At 29.0% G+C, this 17,640-nt stretch overlaps 2 protein-coding genes and 1 long non-coding RNA gene across 4 annotated transcripts; all 3 read right to left on the reverse strand.

Moving 5' to 3' along the window:
* Nucleotides 1-1,366: 1,366 nt before the first annotated feature.
* Nucleotides 1,367-3,143, reverse strand: LOC105135550 (cytochrome P450 71D11-like). The gene is made up of 2 exons (XM_011040465.1): nucleotides 2,180-3,143; nucleotides 1,367-2,094 (listed from the first exon to the last, which is right to left on the reverse strand). Exons 1-2 carry the CDS (start codon nucleotides 3,083-3,085, stop codon nucleotides 1,465-1,467), a joined length of 1,536 nt encoding a protein of 511 aa, XP_011038767.1. The 5' UTR covers nucleotides 3,086-3,143; the 3' UTR covers nucleotides 1,367-1,464.
* A 2,481-nt stretch (nucleotides 3,144-5,624) lies between these two features.
* LOC105135551 (serine acetyltransferase 1, chloroplastic-like) lies at nucleotides 5,625-7,053 on the reverse strand. Its single transcript, XM_011040466.1, has one exon. It carries the CDS (start codon nucleotides 6,849-6,851, stop codon nucleotides 5,847-5,849), a length of 1,005 nt encoding a protein of 334 aa, XP_011038768.1. The 5' UTR covers nucleotides 6,852-7,053; the 3' UTR covers nucleotides 5,625-5,846.
* A 5,676-nt stretch (nucleotides 7,054-12,729) lies between these two features.
* On the reverse strand, nucleotides 12,730-13,463 carry LOC105135552 (uncharacterized). 2 transcript variants are annotated; one of them, XR_844195.1, is made up of 2 exons: nucleotides 13,168-13,463; nucleotides 12,730-13,052 (listed from the first exon to the last, which is right to left on the reverse strand). It is a non-coding gene; the product is annotated as an uncharacterized LOC105135552 (long non-coding RNA). The 2 variants fall into 2 exon arrangements; XR_844194.1 differs by having other exon boundaries at nucleotides 12,730-13,057.
* Between the last annotated feature and the right edge of the window lie 4,177 nt (nucleotides 13,464-17,640).

Genomic DNA, 17,640 nt, shown 5'->3' on the forward strand with positions numbered 1-17,640 from the left:
CTAAACAGTGTTCTGGTTTGGATTGCACCAACATCTCTTTTCTAAGTTTGGCCATCTCTTTGTCCTTTCAATTTCAGTTCTTAAATTCATCAATCAATCCTTTCATTTATGTAATAGGCCAGCATTTAAAATGAACATTTATCATAAATTAAAGGAATCTTATATTATTAGATATATTATTATAAAACATGTTTTAGTTAAAGAGTTATTGATATTTGAAGTGCAAAATGATGACATAAAACCTTGATAAAAAATGCATTTTTAAGTACTAATCATATTTAAACTAAAAAAGATTTTTATCCCATATTAAAAAATATAATTTTTTTCTTGTGAACCTAAAGTATATATAATTAAGGATTTTAAATTTAAATTGATAAAATAGAATATTTTTCTAGTATTTATATAGTGAGCTTTAAAATAGATTAATAACCAATTGAAAAATATGAAAAAATATATATATCTTACTAGTAGAAAAAACACTTTAAAAAAAAAAGTCTCTATCAAGTTTTTTTTTTTAAAGCCAATAATTAAAATTAAAGCATATTTTTGTTTTAGAAAATCAATGTTTTGCACATGGATTTAATTTACAGTAAATATCAATAACAACCAAAATATTCAATCAATCAACAAATTAATTATTTAATTATAATTTTGTTGCCCTGCTGAGTATTTAAAAAGATTAACGCAATGAAAATAATAATTTAAAATTTTCAAGCCTCACATATTCTACTAGGCGATATGTTATGAATTTATAATAATTTTTAAAAAATATTTTTATTTTACTAACTTTAACCTTCAACCAGCTTAGGGATCTGGTAAGATAGAATCTAATTAAAAATGCTTATTAGTATATTTTTAGTTATGATCATTATTTGACAATCTTTTAATTAGAAAGCATTTCAATGGTTGTAGTAGTGGTAGCCATCAACATTTTAAAAAAAAATTATAATAAATAAATTTATTTTTATTTTTTCCTTCAAAATATTTATTCCAATCAATGGATCTGCCACTTCACATAAAAGCCAATCTTTATTTTTAAAAGCTAATACATTGAATAAATATATTTCTGGTAACCTTAACAAGATCGGCAGATCAGAATGGAAGCTGCAAATCTTCATGGAATTTCATAATTACTTGAACTTAATTATTATATTTGTTGGTATCGCCAAATGGCAAGTCCTGTAAGAAAATATGTGTGTATCAACTGTTATCTTTATCAGAACAACATAGAAATTATAAATCAATAACTTAAATTAACAGTTCATCCTGTAGCTATTTTGGGCTGAAATTGGATCAAAGTGTAGGATTATTATAAGTTCTGGGTAAAGTTAAAGATAACAATTGTTCAAATATTCATCTGTCAAGGTAACACTGAAAAATGAGCCGCTTTTTATTACTGTTATTATTATTATCGTGACTGGGCAACACCATTGGCATTACGTAACATAACAAGCACATTTAAGATCATTTTCCTTGTGATTTTCGAGATCTAACAGGATGAGGATGGTGCAGAATAGGAGTTAAATGCAGAGCATTTTTTCTTCTAACCGTGGCACCAAAAGCTTCAGACATGTCTAGACTTTCTGGCTCCATGTCACCTGGGAGCTTCCAGTCAAAATGGTAGAGCAAATTTGCTAGTAGAAGATCGACGTTACTTATGCCGAACAGAATGCCTGGACACATCCTTCTTCCAGCACCAAAAGGGGTAAACTCAAAATTAACCCCTTTATAATCAATCGAGCTATCAAGAAATCTCTCAGGATGGAATCTCTCAGCATCAACCCAATAATTTGAATCCCTTCCGATTGCCCATGCATTAACTAGGACTCTGAATTTAATGGGAATATTGTATCCGTTGATTCCACAGTCCTCTCGACATTCTCTTGGAAGCAGCAAAGGGAGAGGAGGGTGTAATCTCATAGTTTCTTTGACAACCATCTTCAAATAATTTAATTCACCGACACTTCCATCTTTGCCAAACACCTCTCGTACCTCTGTTTGAGCCTTTTCCATCACTTCTGGGTGCTTTAGCAGCTCTGACATTGCCCATTCTAGAATAGTTGATGATGTCTCTGTCCCAGCAATGAAAAGGTCCTGAGAGCGAGACACGATAATCAAATTGAGGTAAGCAAATATACAGCCTATGCAAAACCAAATGTACCGCAATATAAACACTTACCAGGATGACTGCCTTAATATTATCGGTAGTTAGGGAGAAGTCGAGGTTCCCATGTTCCTGGAGATCTAGAAGAACATCTACAAGATCATGTGCTTTACCCTCGTTACTGGAATTGCCCTCCGCTTTGCGAGCTCTATGCTCTTTGATAATGCTTTCAAGTATCCTGTCAGCTTCTTGATGCAACTTTTTCATTCTGGACCTCATCCCAGTTATCCATGGAAGCAATTTGATGGAAGGGAAAAGATCACTTATATTAAAACCTGCTCCCACCTGTATTATTCCCTGAACAAGCGGAACGAATATCTCTTCCTCTTTCCGCAATTTACTGAAGGCTGCTCTCGTAGTGATGCTATATGTTACAGAAAACAGCATCCTGCTAAGGTTGACTATTGATCCTGCACTAGAAGAAATACTTCCAATAAGACTGGATACCTCTTCCTCCCTGATAGATCTAAATGATTGCACACGTTTAGGACTTAATAGCTCCAAGATGGAAACTTTCCGCAACTGCCTCCAATAGTCTCCATATACTGCAGTCGCAATGTCCGTGCAGTTATAGAAGATGATTTGTCCTACAAGGAGATGGGGCCTATGAGCAAAGTTGATATCATGGACTTTCATCACTTGTTCAGCAGTTTCTGGAGAAGAAATAACAATGGTCTGAACCTGGCCGAGTTGAAGGTGCATAATAGGTCCATGTTTCTCGGCCAAGTCTCGCAGGCGGTGATGGGGTAGAGAACATAATAACTGGTGCAAGTTTCCTATCACAGGAAGCTTCCGTGGACCTGGGGGTAAATTTGGAGTTAAGTCTTTGGTTTTCGACTTTTTGAGTATCCTTAATACCATGAAGATAAAGAGAAGTGATGAAAGAAGGACCAAGGAGGAGGGAATTTGAAGCTGCTCCATTATCGAGTGATGGTTAGTAAATTTGCTTCTCTTCTATATATGATGTTTCAGTTGAAGTTCTGAGGCCAACCTTAGCGTTAGCCGCCCAGGACAGGAATCTTTATTTGATAATCATACCTGTCCTGTAGTTGGATAGCATCTCGTTCTACTTCATTTTCGCACTGTGTTTCATTACCAGTCTAGATTCTATTACTCCATGTGTGATATCAGTAATTGTGTTTGACAATCGTATTTGTCCTGTAGTTGGATCGTACCTCGTTCTATTTCAACAAGTTTGATATAAATTATTCAATCCGAATGACCCTAGGCAGATCAGAAGTGTTTGTCTGGAATAAACTATTTACTCTGTTTTCTGGAGCTGCAAGATTATTATTATTATTATTATATCGGTGAACAAGTATTAATTAATTGCAGCTAAGCCTAAACGCCCTGCAATCAAATTAGCGCGCTAACATGCCACAGCTTTAGTTAATTATCAAAGCGGCGTGAGATTGGGAGCGATGGTAGTACATGAAAGCAAAGGCTATAGTATATGATAGTACGACTTTATAGTACTAAAAAAAATTCATTAAAAAAATTTTTTAATATTTATTTTTTAAAATATTTTTTATTTAAAAATATATTAAAAAATTTTATATTTTAAAATTTATTTTTGATACAAATAATATATTAAAAGGATCTAAAAAATTAAAATAAAAAAAAAATTAATTTTTATAAAAGTAAATTGAAATTCAATCCTAAACACCTTTAAAATCTTTAAATCCAATTATTTTATCGGGGTTACTATAGTATACAGTTTTTTTTTATTTTTTATAATAAAATAGATATAAATTACTATTCTATATTATGATGTTTATTACAATAATAAATATATTAACAATGATAACATGTTTAATTACAGTAAAGATAATAATTATTTCATTAATAATATAAATTCAAGGTTTAGTGCAAATATAATATAAAAGGTGTTCAACAAATAAAAGAAAATTGTTGACTTAGACTATATTAATTCTTTTTATTACAAACTTTTTATTATTCAAAAAATGTAAATTGAGTTTTTTTAATGTTTCTTTTTATTTTTAAAGTGTTTTTAAAAAAATTTAAATTTTATTTTATTTTTTATTTATTTTAAATTAATATATTTTTCGTGTTTTTAAATTATTTTAATACGCTGATATCAAAAATAATTTTAAAAAATAAAAAATTATTAATATATATTTTAAAACGAGAAGTTATTTGTAAAAGTAACCACAACTAGATTGTCAAATAAACTGAAAAACAAGAGGTTTTAAAAAAAATAATATTTTTTTTAGTTGTTTTTTATTGTTTCCTATTTAATTTTCTCAATAATTTTATTTTTCATTGTTTATTTAGGATTATAATTGCTTGTCTTTTATTTTCCTCCAAGTTGTTTTTTTAATTTATTTAAGTAAATTTTTTTATAAACATAATATTTGAAAAGAAATATCACGGAATAGAAGTTTTTGTAAAGTAACCCTCTTCGGTAAAATTCTATAAAGCTTATACTTGTTTTTTTTTTTTTTTGTGTTGTTTTCGTCTCCGTCCATTTGATCTAGGAATACAAGGGAGGTGCCCGCTGTATGGCAGCAACAACTGAGTCTAGGCGAGGACCGCAGTTTTAACCCGCCAGAGCTTCTGAATAGATCATTGGCATTGCAAGGAAAGTTTTGATTTTGAGCTTTTTGTGCCATAATAACTGGCCTGAGAAAGAAGAGGAGGCAGTACCACAGTATAACAGAGTGCAGCCTGTTGGAGTCCATCTTCTCATAGGAGGAATATGGATTTGGTAATTGATGTGCATGGTCAAATGTGATACATCGATGTTTCTGTCGACTAACTGGAGTAGGAAACAAAAGATGGAAGCTGGCCAACGAGAAGATCAGTGGTTTGGCCTGCCATCACAGATTTGACCTACTTTATCCTTCAACAGGTGGACTAGATTTGACCCCAGTTAGCCAGACTTGTTCGAGTGATTGGTTCACATAAAAAGAACCTGAAAATCATTGAACGTCTCAGAAGTCACCAAATTCAACACCTGCACTCGTTCTTGAGGCTGGTGTTTACACGCCCTTCCCTACCTGAGGCTGCAGCAATGATCATGGCCTCTATCATGTACAAGTTTTCACCGTTTGTAACTGTGTTTTGAAAGTACATTTCGTGAGCAAAAACCACCCTGCAACACAGCACCAAACGCACACGGTGCAGCTTCTGTATTAACTTTCCCAAAACTAGTGACAGATCAAATAATGGATCTAGCAAATCTCATCCCAAGTAATGGATCATTAGCCCGGAGCATTTATAACAATGTCCACCACCTTCATTTCGACGCTGCAGCTTGTAACTAGACCAGACCTTCCTCCAAATAAAAAGCTTTGGAGCACTAGTCTATTGATACTACCTTCTAATATTGCAGTCAACAAATCTGGGAAAGTTTTCAGAAACAGACAACAAAACAGAACAAGCAAATGGAACAAAAAAAGAGACTTAAGTGTGTAAATCAATACAATTGGAAGAGAAATAGCTAGAAGCAACAGAAACATAGATTGATTAGATTTATACTTCGAGAAGATGTGATCTTTAATAACGTCACAAGGCAATACATATACAATATATCGCTGAATAAAATCAGGACAGAGCCTACTCTGTTTGCTAATAGCTGGAGAACTTCAATTCTCACTCCCAACACAAACAAACAAACAAAAACTCCAAGATCTCGAAACATGGAAACAAGAAAAGTCATCTAAATAACATAATCAGACCACTCAGAAATATGTGAGGTATGATCCATGGTGAAACTAGGAATCTTATCGAGCTTAATTGGATTCTTCTTCCCTCCAATCAGCCTAGCTGGATTCCCAACAGCGGTAGTTCTAGGTGGCACTTCATGTAACACCAGTGAGCCAGCCCCAATCTTGGCCCCATCACCAATCTTAATATTTCCCAGAATACAAGTTCCAGCCCCAATCAACACCCCATTCCCAATCTTTGGATGCCTATCTCCACATGCCTTCCCTGTGCCTCCCAAGGTCACATTATGCAAAATTGACACATTGTTTCCAATCACAGCGGTCTCTCCAACAATCACTCCTGTGGCATGATCAAACAATATTCCTTGACCAATCTTTGCCCCGGGATGGATATCAACTGCGAAAACCTCAGATGCTCTATTTTGTATCAATAGAGCTAGAATTTGTCTACGTTGTGACCATAACTTGTGTGCCACTCTGTGTGCTTGGCATGCTAGAAAACCTTTGAAATTCAAGAAAGAGTGAACATAGCTCACGCATGCAGGGTCTCTCTCTTTTACAGCTTTCAAATCCTCCTCCACAGCTCTAATGATTTCAGGGCTCTCTTCAAGGACCCCAGCAAAGAGGTCAAAAAGAGTGGTACTAGGAAGACTGGAATTACTCAGCTTTATTGAGAGAAGATTAGCCAGCGCTCTTTCTAATGACTTGTGACACAAAATGGAGGAGAAGTAGTAGCTAGATAGTATTGGTTCTTGTTCAACATCTAACCTTGCTTCTTCTTTCATTGTAAGCCATAAGCTATTCTGTTCATCAAAATCATCAGCGACAGCAGACTTGTTGATGGTTTTTGTGTGATTCCTGGAAAAGGGTGTGCAAGAAACAAGAGGAGGCCTGCAAAGCTTCGAGTAGTTGTAGGCATGATCATCTGATTGAGACCTGTTAGGATTGCGAGAAAGCTGAGAGGTGTCTGTTCGTGGGGTGTCAATACAAGCGGCCATTGGTCTGTTATTATGGTAGAGGTAATGAAGTTTGTGACTGAAAGAGGGATCGAAGAAGAGGGATCGTGCTGTTGAAATAATAGAGGTTTGAGGAGAGCGAGAGGAGGGGAAAAAGTCTTATATAGAGAGAGGAGGGGGAGCTATGACCAGAACTTTCATGGGAGTGGAAACAAAAGGGCTTTATTTTTATTTTATTTTTATGGACAAAGAAAGGAACAAGAAAATGATACAGGATTTTGCCGTTTGGAATTTTGGATGGACAAAGATGGAGTATCATTTAATGGAGGCTAAAGCAGCCTTGTCCACCACTCAAGGCTTCGTTTACAGGTAAGAAAGTTCTCCATTGGCTCTCACACACCATAATCACCCTACACATATACCAGTAAACAAGAAAAAGGTGCCCGTCACACGCTACAGATATCTTGGTTTATAATCAAATGTAGTCGTTAGGTATTTGTTTTTTTTTTAAATAAAATCTTGAATTTAAGTATGATATATAGAGTATGTTTTTGCTAGGAGAACTTTATTTTTTAGTAGGTTAATTCAGCTAAGTTAAATTAATCAAGATCTAGTAATTTTTTTGATATTAAGATTAAGATAAAAAAATATATATTGATTTACCATAATTTTCTTTTTGTTTTGTATTTATGATGATTTCTCTATTTTTGATTTGTGGATTAAAAAAAGAAGGATAAACTTCGCTTTTGTCTCTATATAATCTCATTTCTATCCTTATAGTTTAAAATTTTCCAATATTATTCTTATAGTTTTTAAAGTTCCAACATGCCCCGTGAATAAGAGTTTTCATTTAAGAGCTCTCCATGTGATATAAGAACATATGTGGGAATTGACATATTTATTGATTTATTTACATATTTATTTGATTTATTGACATATTTAATGGGAAAATACCTGAAATTATATTTGTGTTTTTGTATATTTATTGATGTGGTTTGATTTTAACCAATTAGATTATATATCAAATAATTTTTTTCTCATGTTATCATGTTTATTTGTTATTATATTTTAAAATTAATTTTTTTAAAATTAATTTTTTTATTTTAAATTAACATATCTTTGATATTTTTAAATTATTTTAATATATTAATTTTAAAAATAATTTTTAAAAAATAACCATAATTATACATCCAAATAAAGTGAAAGAGCACAAAAATGTCTTCTATGAGATCCGTTCATGCTGAAACATCAATGCGTACATGATTAGTTTAAGAGTATAATTAGGAGTGAAATTGTGGATAATGTTTAATTATTTTATTCCTATAGTAATGGAGGATTTAAATTCGTCTACGAAACTGGTTTGACAAGTCAGTCAGTCACCACAGGATAGGACAGAAGTTGTGACGTTAGTGATGACGTGGTTGAGTCACATTCACATGTACAGACAGGTTTTCCTGGGAAATGACACCACAATTTATTACTGTCTGTGGCTGGGCCCTTTTGTTCCCTGTTAATGAGGTACGATTACTCTTGTTTTTTAAAATTGTTTTTAAATCTTTTTATATTTTTGTTTTAATTTTTTTTGTTATTTATATGTCAATATTAAAAGTATTATTTTAATTTAATTGTAAATAAAAAAACGCAACCGCCACAACAATTAAAATCTGGCTTTTCTTCCAAGCCATCCTTCCCTGGTATGTAATTGATTACGTCATGAACAGTCAACTGTTCCTTTGGTTTTAATATTTTAGTTTACATTATACGATGACTCATGTGGCTGCCAAGTGTGCATATTATCTGCATCTTCTACATTCATTCATGTCGACATGAATGTGCCCGCTTCTCTCCAAAAAGTCAAAGAAGCGGCTATAAAATTGGGAAAGTATATATATATATATGGCAATCCTTTGCATTTGTATCTTCTAGAAGTTACGAGCTGATTTAGAATGCATCTAGGAGAACTTTCAACATGTTTTTTAAAAAAAAAAAACAAATTAAAATATTTTTTATATTTTTAAATTATTTTAACATAATAATATCACAAATTAATTTTAAAATATAAAAAATATCACTTTAATATTTTTCAAGTAAAAATCATTTTAAAAAATAATTATTACTATATTCTTAAATATTATTTAATATTATATTAGGTTTATACTCCCAATACCTTATGGGTCCAAATTATTTAAAAGAAATATATATATTCAAGTATAGTAAAGATGTTTTGAGAAAAAAAATGATTTAAATTATAAACTTGAATAAATTGAATAAATTGATTTTTATTTAAATCACATAATTGAAAAAATAACAATAAATTGACAAAGAAAAATTAAGAAAATAATCACTATAACTTGGAAAAAAAATTAAAAAACAAATCATGTAGTTTAATATTTAACCTATTAGATAAAAAAGAATGATAAGAAATTAAAAAAACTGAAAAAATTAGATATAGCCAATTAAAATTAGTATGATAAACTTGTAATTTTAGTAATTCGAGTCAAGTCAACTTAGATTATTTTATTAATTTACAGTTTAAATCATGAAATCAAGATAACCTTATAAAAAAATTAAAAAAATCATTTAAAAAACAAATAATATCAATTTACATTAAATTTTCAACATATAATCCGAGTTATTAGACTTGAAGTACTCTATATAAAAAAAATATTAAGTTTAATTCTCATTCAATTAAATATCAAAGCATAAAATTAAAAAAAAATTAACTATATAAAAAAATTCGAAACCTATATATATATATCATTAAAAAGAATAAGGATTAAAATTCAAATATAAAATAAATTTATTTTTAATTGAATAGTAAAGTTAAAAAGAAAAGTTGATTTAGTAAAAACACCTAAAAAAATAAGAGTTAGAATTGATATAAAAAGTAAAAAAAAAATATATTGAAAAGTGAAAATAAAAATAAATAAATTTAACAAAAGAACCCAACAAAAAATAATAATTAAAAAAATGAAGATGAAATTGAAAACAATATATTATAAATTAAAACTCAATGATAAAATTAAAAACAAATTAAATTATGCAAAAACCTCAAGAAAAAAAATTAAAAATTAAAAAAATATCATCACAATTTTTTTATAAACTAAGAAAACAATTTTAAAGATCAAGAGAGCTAATATGAAAATTAAGGAAATGAAAGAGAAAAATAAATGGGAAAAAAACCATTAAAGGCGACAAACTAGCCATTATCAACCACGCATACTGCCTTGAAAAAAGAAAAAGAATGCTGTGGCTTTTCCAACAACTCATGTGAATATTATGTTAAATATTTTTTTTTATAATGAATTTCAATGAAAAGCTAAAAGGAAAAATTATATCAAAAAATAAAGACTACACATAGAGGCGGGGGCACCTAGGCCTCGAAGATTGAGCCTACATACATAGCCTTTTTTCTCCTTTTTTTTTTCTTTAAATAAGGTCCAACGATACATTATCTATCTTTTTGTTATAAATAAATAAAATAAATGACGTCATATTTCCAGGCTCAAGTTTTAGCTACTGGAGATGTGGTTGAAAATTCAGGTTCCAAATACTTTTGAATTCAAAACCCTTTTCTTGTATTTATTTTCACTGAGAACATCAAATAAACACTCTGAAAATCTTAATGAATCAATTTTCACCCTTAAACCTCCCCTTAATTGTTCAAAAATATAAAATTAGCTACACAAACCTTACCGGCTAGCTTTGTATAGCTAAATGGGTTTTGATGATATATTATTATTGTCAATTAATTATTATTTATTCCCCAATCAGCTGCTGAAATTGAGATTTAGGATTTGAATTGTAAAAGGCTGATAATTATTTCACTGTTATTAATCATCGCATGGTTCTCGTAATAATTGGAATCTGAGGAGTTCAAACGAGGAGCAAAGATTAAGAGTGTTCACGACGAGCAGGAGTTGATAAAAATCAAGAACGAACAATAAGGCCGTTTGTTAGAAAATAAATTATACAAAAATAAATTATTTTTTAGTATTTAATAATATAATAAAAAATAAATTAAAAAATACTTTTCAATTATTTTACAGAAAATAAATTAAAAAAATAATTTATTAATATTTTATTTTTTCAAGTTTATTAAAATAATAAGAAACAATTAAAAAATAAAATGAAATTGAAATTAAAAAAATATAATTTTATAAATTATACTAAATAAAATAAATAATAAGTAAAATAATAGAAATCAAATTTAATAAATTAAAAAATTAAAAGATAAAATAATAATAATAATAATCATTTCATAAATTATTTTAAATAAGATAAGTAACAATCACAAGAATAAAGACTAAACTTGATAGATAAAAATTTTCAATTAAAAAATATAAGGAAAAGGTAAATAATAATTATAAAAATAAAAACTAGAGTTAATATAAAAATTAAATTTTAAAAGATAAAATTAAAAAAATATTCAAAATAAAATATATATATATATATATATATAAATTAAAAATTTTAGAATCAAATTTGATATAATTAACAAATAACATAATATTACTAAATTTTTTATAATTTTAAAAAAATATTTTCTATCCAAAATAAAAAAATAAATATTTTTTAAAAAATCAAACTAATTTTTTTTAGCTGAAAATATTTTATGTTTACCAACTCTTGTAATAATAAATAAACATAAATTTTTTTAAAAAAATTACTTTCCATCAAAGGCACTAAAGAAAAGCAGTAAAGAAACCAATAAGAGAGGCTGTAAATAACTTTGATATAGAAAGTGTGAAGTAGAGAGATAAAACTGGGACCTCAGAGAAAAGTAATCACGAAGCATAGACTTGAGAGGAAAGTAAACTTGGACCTTGAAATAAAATAATCACGAAGCAAAGACCTAAGAGAAAAGTGCATTGTGAATTTCATGTACGAGGAAGCTAATCAAAGAATTACAAAGAGCATGGTTTTCTTTATACAATAATCTATCATCCATGGCTTGATCATAAGTCACTCTTCCATGCAGAAAATAAAAGAAAATGGCTTTACTGTCAATTTCCAACAAGCAGATCCTTGATTAAAACAACTTATAAAAGGGATTTGAATCCTTAATTGTTCATATGATGATCATTGAAGACTTACATAATCGTTAATTTCAGAATTCGTAGGATTAGTCGTGATGCGCGCAAGCTGACCCGGATACCCATGTTAATCTAAAAAAAACTTATAAAAGTAGAATCGAATAATGAAATAAGAAATCTGCGAATTCTCGATCACGTCCATGTTTACTGAAGAATAACTTGCATTAATCTTGACTAAAAGCATTTGTTCTTTAAATAAAATTAATACCAACTTGACGGATAAATTATAGTGTTATTCTTCTCGGTAGTAGATTGGGAGGGCACCAATATTTGTTTCTCCATTATAATATATATATATATATATATATAAATGAATATTTTCTCTGAAAAACAAGAGGCAGAATGGAGCGGTAATGGAAGTGGTAGGGCCCCGAGAATCATGAATGCAGTTCAGCTTTTCTTCACCAACTACTCACTGTGCTGCTGAACATCTACGCATCCATGCACCTTTTTCCACTGTTTCCTTTTTCTACTGGAGCTCCCATGATTCTATCCACACACACGTGGGTGTGGGTGTGGGTGTGGGTGTGGGTGTGTATTTAGCAGCATCTATGATTAACTTCTTCTTGCTTTCTTCTCGAATCCAAAAGAACTCCAATGGAGTTTACTTGTATGACTAGTCCGGTTGCTCTTGCTACGCGTTTTAAGGCAAAAAACAATAAAATCTGCAGTCCCTTCTGGTGTTTTTTAGCGTAAGAAAATATTTCATTTGCGGAATGAAAACATCACAAAGAGTTGTTAATGATAGAATAAATCAATAATTATATGTGTAAATAAAGAATATAAAGAGTTGTTGATGATGATAAAAAAACTAAGATATAGTCGTTCATCGAGATATATCATCGTTTGGATTAAGATAATAGTTAGGGGATAAGCATGTCCTTCGCCCAGCCAGCTACAAAACATGGACATGGTGATCTAGGATCGCCCACGCACCCACCAGTGAAAGGTCTTTTCTTGTGGCAATGAAGAAAAGGAATATCTTATCGAATATGCAGTTGATATTCTCTCTCTGGCGTGAAAGTCCTCCAAGAACAGAAGAAGCTTCGAATATTAATTTTAAGGTTAAACTAAACCCATTATAATTCTGTCGATTTAATTAGCAGTAGTCATCACTCGGCCATAACAGGCACTGCAGCACAGAATCCTGAACTAAATCCAACCAAAATCGAATGATTTGATTGAAGGGAGGGAGGAAGGGAGAACGGCTAGCACTTCATTTTAATATTGGCTAATGTCAATCAATCCATGAAACAGCACACCTGTGATGATGATCATGTTAGATTGGACAAAGTTCTTGCCTGTTTTGGATCTGATTCCGCAGGTAGAAAAGAGTTTAATTTCGAAATGGATGGAAACTTCAACTACACTGTTTTGAATTCTTTCTCCACAGTTGCGTCTTCATAATTGAAGCAAGTTGCCAACTAGGGCTGGTATAAACATCGTTAACCAGCCAATAGAAATGCAGCTTGACCACATTGGATAGCACGTAGCTGGTGATACGTTTCCATCACAACCTAGAAAAAGCCGGCTTAGAGTTATTTCTAGATTGGTGGACCATCCATTGCTACGCTGCGGGGCCGGATTTCTCTCCGAAGAAATGATGTTCAGAAATAATACGAGTGAGGTAATTCATTAAATAGTAAAAACAATTATAAAATTTGAATTTGAATAAATTAATTGTAGAAAGATAAAATTAACTAATAAACACCACTCAATAAAAAATAAATATCAGGTAAGATAATCGTAACTTGCAACTCAAATCATGTTAATAGGATAACGCAATAAAATTCAAAATAAAAAAAAATTAATTTTAAAAGAACCAAATTTAGAAGATAATGATAAAAAAAAATGACCTTGTAAAAAGAACTGAGCCAACTCTTATTAATACGTCAAACTCGAGATTTAAGTCATGAAATTAAGATAATTTAATAGAAAAACAAAAAAAATTATAAAGCCTATTTAAAAAGAAAAATGATATCAATATGTGATTTGGATCATTAAATTAGAAGCATCCTTTCTGAAAAAGCTCCAAAGTTTAATTTTAAATCAACTTAATATTGTAAACTAAAATTGAAAAAAATCAATTATACAAAAGGATCTAAAACAAAAATTAAAAAATAAAAAATAAAATTGAAATAAAAAATAAATTAGAGAATAATTAAAAAATTTTAATTGAATGGTAAGATTGAAAATAAATAACAGTTTAATAAAAGAACCCTAAAAATAATCAAAATAACGAGGATCAAATTGAATAAAATAATATATTACAAATTGAGATTGAAAAATAAAATTGAAATTTTACAAAATGACTTAAAAAAATAAAAAAAATAAAAAATAAAGTTGAAATTTTAATAAATAAAAGGAAAATTTTGAAATTTTAAATTTCCCACAAGGATTTCAAGAGTAAAAAAAAAAATATATTGTTATCATTCCATCATTAATATCACGCGCCACCTCAATAGAACAAAAAACGTTGTAATAATTTTAATGACATGAAAAAAAATATTTAACTATTAGAAACACTTCACATGTTGCCAAAAGATTATGAGCGTCTCTGTCTCCTACTTGTTGCTCATGTTATTATATTTTTTTTCTTGATTATATTTTTTATTTATTAAAATATTAAATTAACTATTTTAAATTTAAATGTAACTAAAAAATCATATTAAAAATATAAAAAAAAACTTCAACACTAGTTTAGATTTTTTTTTTGTTTTTAAAAATAGTTTGTTTATTTTATTATATTTTAAAATTACAAAAAAGATGAGTTATCCTTTATCAATAGTACAGTGACAAAAAATCATCATTTTGTTTTCTCTTGTTCATTTGTGAAAAGACCTCTAAAACTAGTGAAAGGTTTATTTATTTTTATTATTTTGTCAATGACGAAAAGGAATATCTTATAGAACGTGCAGTTGATATTTTTTCTGTAAAAACAGAAGTGGCTTCGAATATTTTAAGGTTAAATTAGACCCATAATTTAGTCCTTATATTATTCCCAAATCATCTATTTAGCATCTGTGTTTTTAATTGAGTCAATTGGATTCTATATTACACAGTTGCAATCAAATAATGTCAATTGAACTCATCTCTCTAAACAGATTTGTCATTATAGCAGCAGTTTTTTATAAAAGTATTTTTTATTTAAAAATATATATAAATAATTTTTTTTCTTCAAAATGATCTGAAAATATAAAAAAATAATTTAAAACAAAACAAATAAAAAAATTATTTTTTAAAAAATATTTCAAAAATACAAAAACAAATAGGCACAACAATAGTCATTAAGTGAAACTCTAAACCATGTGAGATTTCTAATATATATGTACTATAGACTAAGATATATTCTACTGTAGAATTTGCACAATAAAATTTCATAGCCTTGAAGACCTGGTATGGGGATATTGTTATTTTTTTCCATAGGTTTATTTGTCATTCTCAGGGATAATAGCAGTTGTTTCAAAAATTTTATATTAATGTTGGCATCAGTGTTTTAAAACTCGGCCTGACCCGGTGGGTCGACCCTGAACCCGGCCGACCCGAGGCTGAAATCGGGTCGGGTTGATGAAAAAATAGGATAAGCCATGACCTGGCCGACCCGGCGAGTTGACCCGGAAACCCGGACGACCCGGTAAAATCCGGTTGCAACCCGTTGATTTTTATTTTTTTTACTAAAATGACACCATTTTGAATTTTTTTTAAAATAGAAATTGACCCGGCCGACTCGACCAAAACCCAATGACTCGGTCAAAATCTAGAACCCGGCCTTGAACCGGGCTAGGTTTAAATACTTTGGTTGGCATTTAAATTACAATGTTGACTTTAAAAAGTAAATGGTCAAAACCTTTGGTTTAAGGACGTTATAATAATTATGTTTCTCATTGGACAAGATAACTACTTCTTTACCATTAATATCTAATTTTTTTAACTTTGATTTTAGAGGTTTGATTGTAATTTCATGATGATTTTTTTCTGTTATTATTCTTTAGTCCTAAGGTCATTTTTTATTTTGTGCAAAAAAAAAGAAAGTTATTGCCACACGTGTCAACACATAAGTAGCTCCGCCAACTTCAAGTGACACGTGCGGCTGGCTTCGGTGCTATTAATTATACTTTCATTATATCATTTGATTTGTTTTGATATTTTTTTCTTTTTAGATAAAGTGTGCATCGTCGTTCAGTTGGATTTAACATCAATTTGCTTTTCTTTTTTCCTTGTTGCATGCTAGCCATACAAAAATTAAACCATCCCTTCAATTTCCTTTTGCTTAAGATTCAGTCCCTCTTCTCTTAATTGCAATTGTTTTAATTATATTGATTATTTTTAATTGGATTTTATTTTTGATTTCATCCTTGGTCATTTAATTTCTTTAATTTTTTTTTATCAAATTTAGTCATATTCTTTTAATTACTATTTTTTTTTAGTTATTTTCTTGATTAATTTTTTTTTTCAATTCCATCCCTAAACATTTATTTTCATTTTATCTTTCCTTAAACATTTAATTTCAGTTAATTTTTATGTCGAACTTAATCCTAGTTAGTTTAATTACTATTTTTTTGCATTATTTTTTTAATTTTATTTATGTGTTTTTATTTCTATTATCTTTTATTGATTTTAATAAAAAAAGTTCAGTTAACACATGGGTACATGTCTCATTTTGCGAGATCAAATATATTGATCCACGTTTATCTCTTAATTTTTTTCATTTTTTTTAGTTATTATTAATTTACATAAATGATTATTAGATGTTTAGATAAATTTTTTTAATTTACAAGTTGTCTTTGTACCATGCCTTTTCTTTTAAAAAAATTACGATTCACTGTAGAGCTCATGTCAAATCAAATTTTTATTTCTCTTGTAATGAATTGTATTTTCACCCTTATTTTTTTGAATGCTTTTCTATAATTGATATTTTTATGATTTTATCTTTTGATATTTGATTTACTGGGGATTCAATTTTTTTTTTAATATTAGTTTTGTGATTATTTTTAATTTTTTTCATGGAGTTATCCTGATCTTATAATTCCAAGTCACGAGTTTAGCATGCCTTTTTTTTTTTTAATATGAATTGAGTTAGAATTGTTATGTTCGTGTTTGATTTTTTAAGATATTATTCTAATTTATTTAATTTTTTTGGTTTTATAGAAATAAAATTTATTTTTAAAAATAAAAAATATTTATTTTTAAATAATATTTTTGATGTATTTGGTATTTTTTAATTTTTTTAAAGCGTAAGTTTATTCAGTTAATTTCATTAGTTTTTATCTTTTAGGTCATGAGTTTTTTATGATGTAGATATATATTTTATTAATTTAAATAAATAAATTTAGTGAATACAATCAAGTGAATGTCTTATTTTATATGATTGAATATCTTAATTTGCATTCATTTCTTAATTTTTTTAAATTTGTAGTTATTTTTAATTATTTTTTCATTTGTTTATATAAAAGGCTATTAATTTATTTATCTAGATACTTATATCAAAATTTTCAATTTAGAATTCAATTTATATTTAAAATTTATTTATGTTAAAAAATACATTAAAAAACAACTTGTATACCTTTTATATATATATATATATATATATATATATATATTAAAAAAACAACATAACCCGCTGCAAATCACATAATGGCTACTAGACAACTATAACATGTATCACAGCACAGTATTCTGAAATAAATTTAATTAAAATGGAATGATTTGATTGAAGGGAGGGAGGGAGTAGGAAG

The sequence above is a fragment of the Populus euphratica genome, unplaced genomic scaffold (assembly GCF_000495115.2).
Source record: "Populus euphratica unplaced genomic scaffold, PopEup_1.0 scaffold47.1, whole genome shotgun sequence".
Classification (NCBI taxonomy): Eukaryota; Viridiplantae; Streptophyta; class Magnoliopsida; order Malpighiales; family Salicaceae; genus Populus; species Populus euphratica.

What these genes read in the sequence shown, in the direction of transcription:
- LOC105135551 (XM_011040466.1), bottom strand. Translation starts at nt 6,851, where the DNA reads ATGGCCGCTTGTATTGACACCCCACGAACAGACACCTCTCAGCTTTCT.
- LOC105135550 (XM_011040465.1), bottom strand. Translation starts at nt 3,085, where the DNA reads ATGGAGCAGCTTCAAATTCCCTCCTCCTTGGTCCTTCTTTCATCACTT. An exon ending in ATATTAAGGCAGTCATCCTG is followed by an intron (nt 2,095 to 2,179) that starts GTAAGTGTTTAT and finishes TCTCGCTCTCAG; the next exon opens with GACCTTTTCATTGCTGGGAC.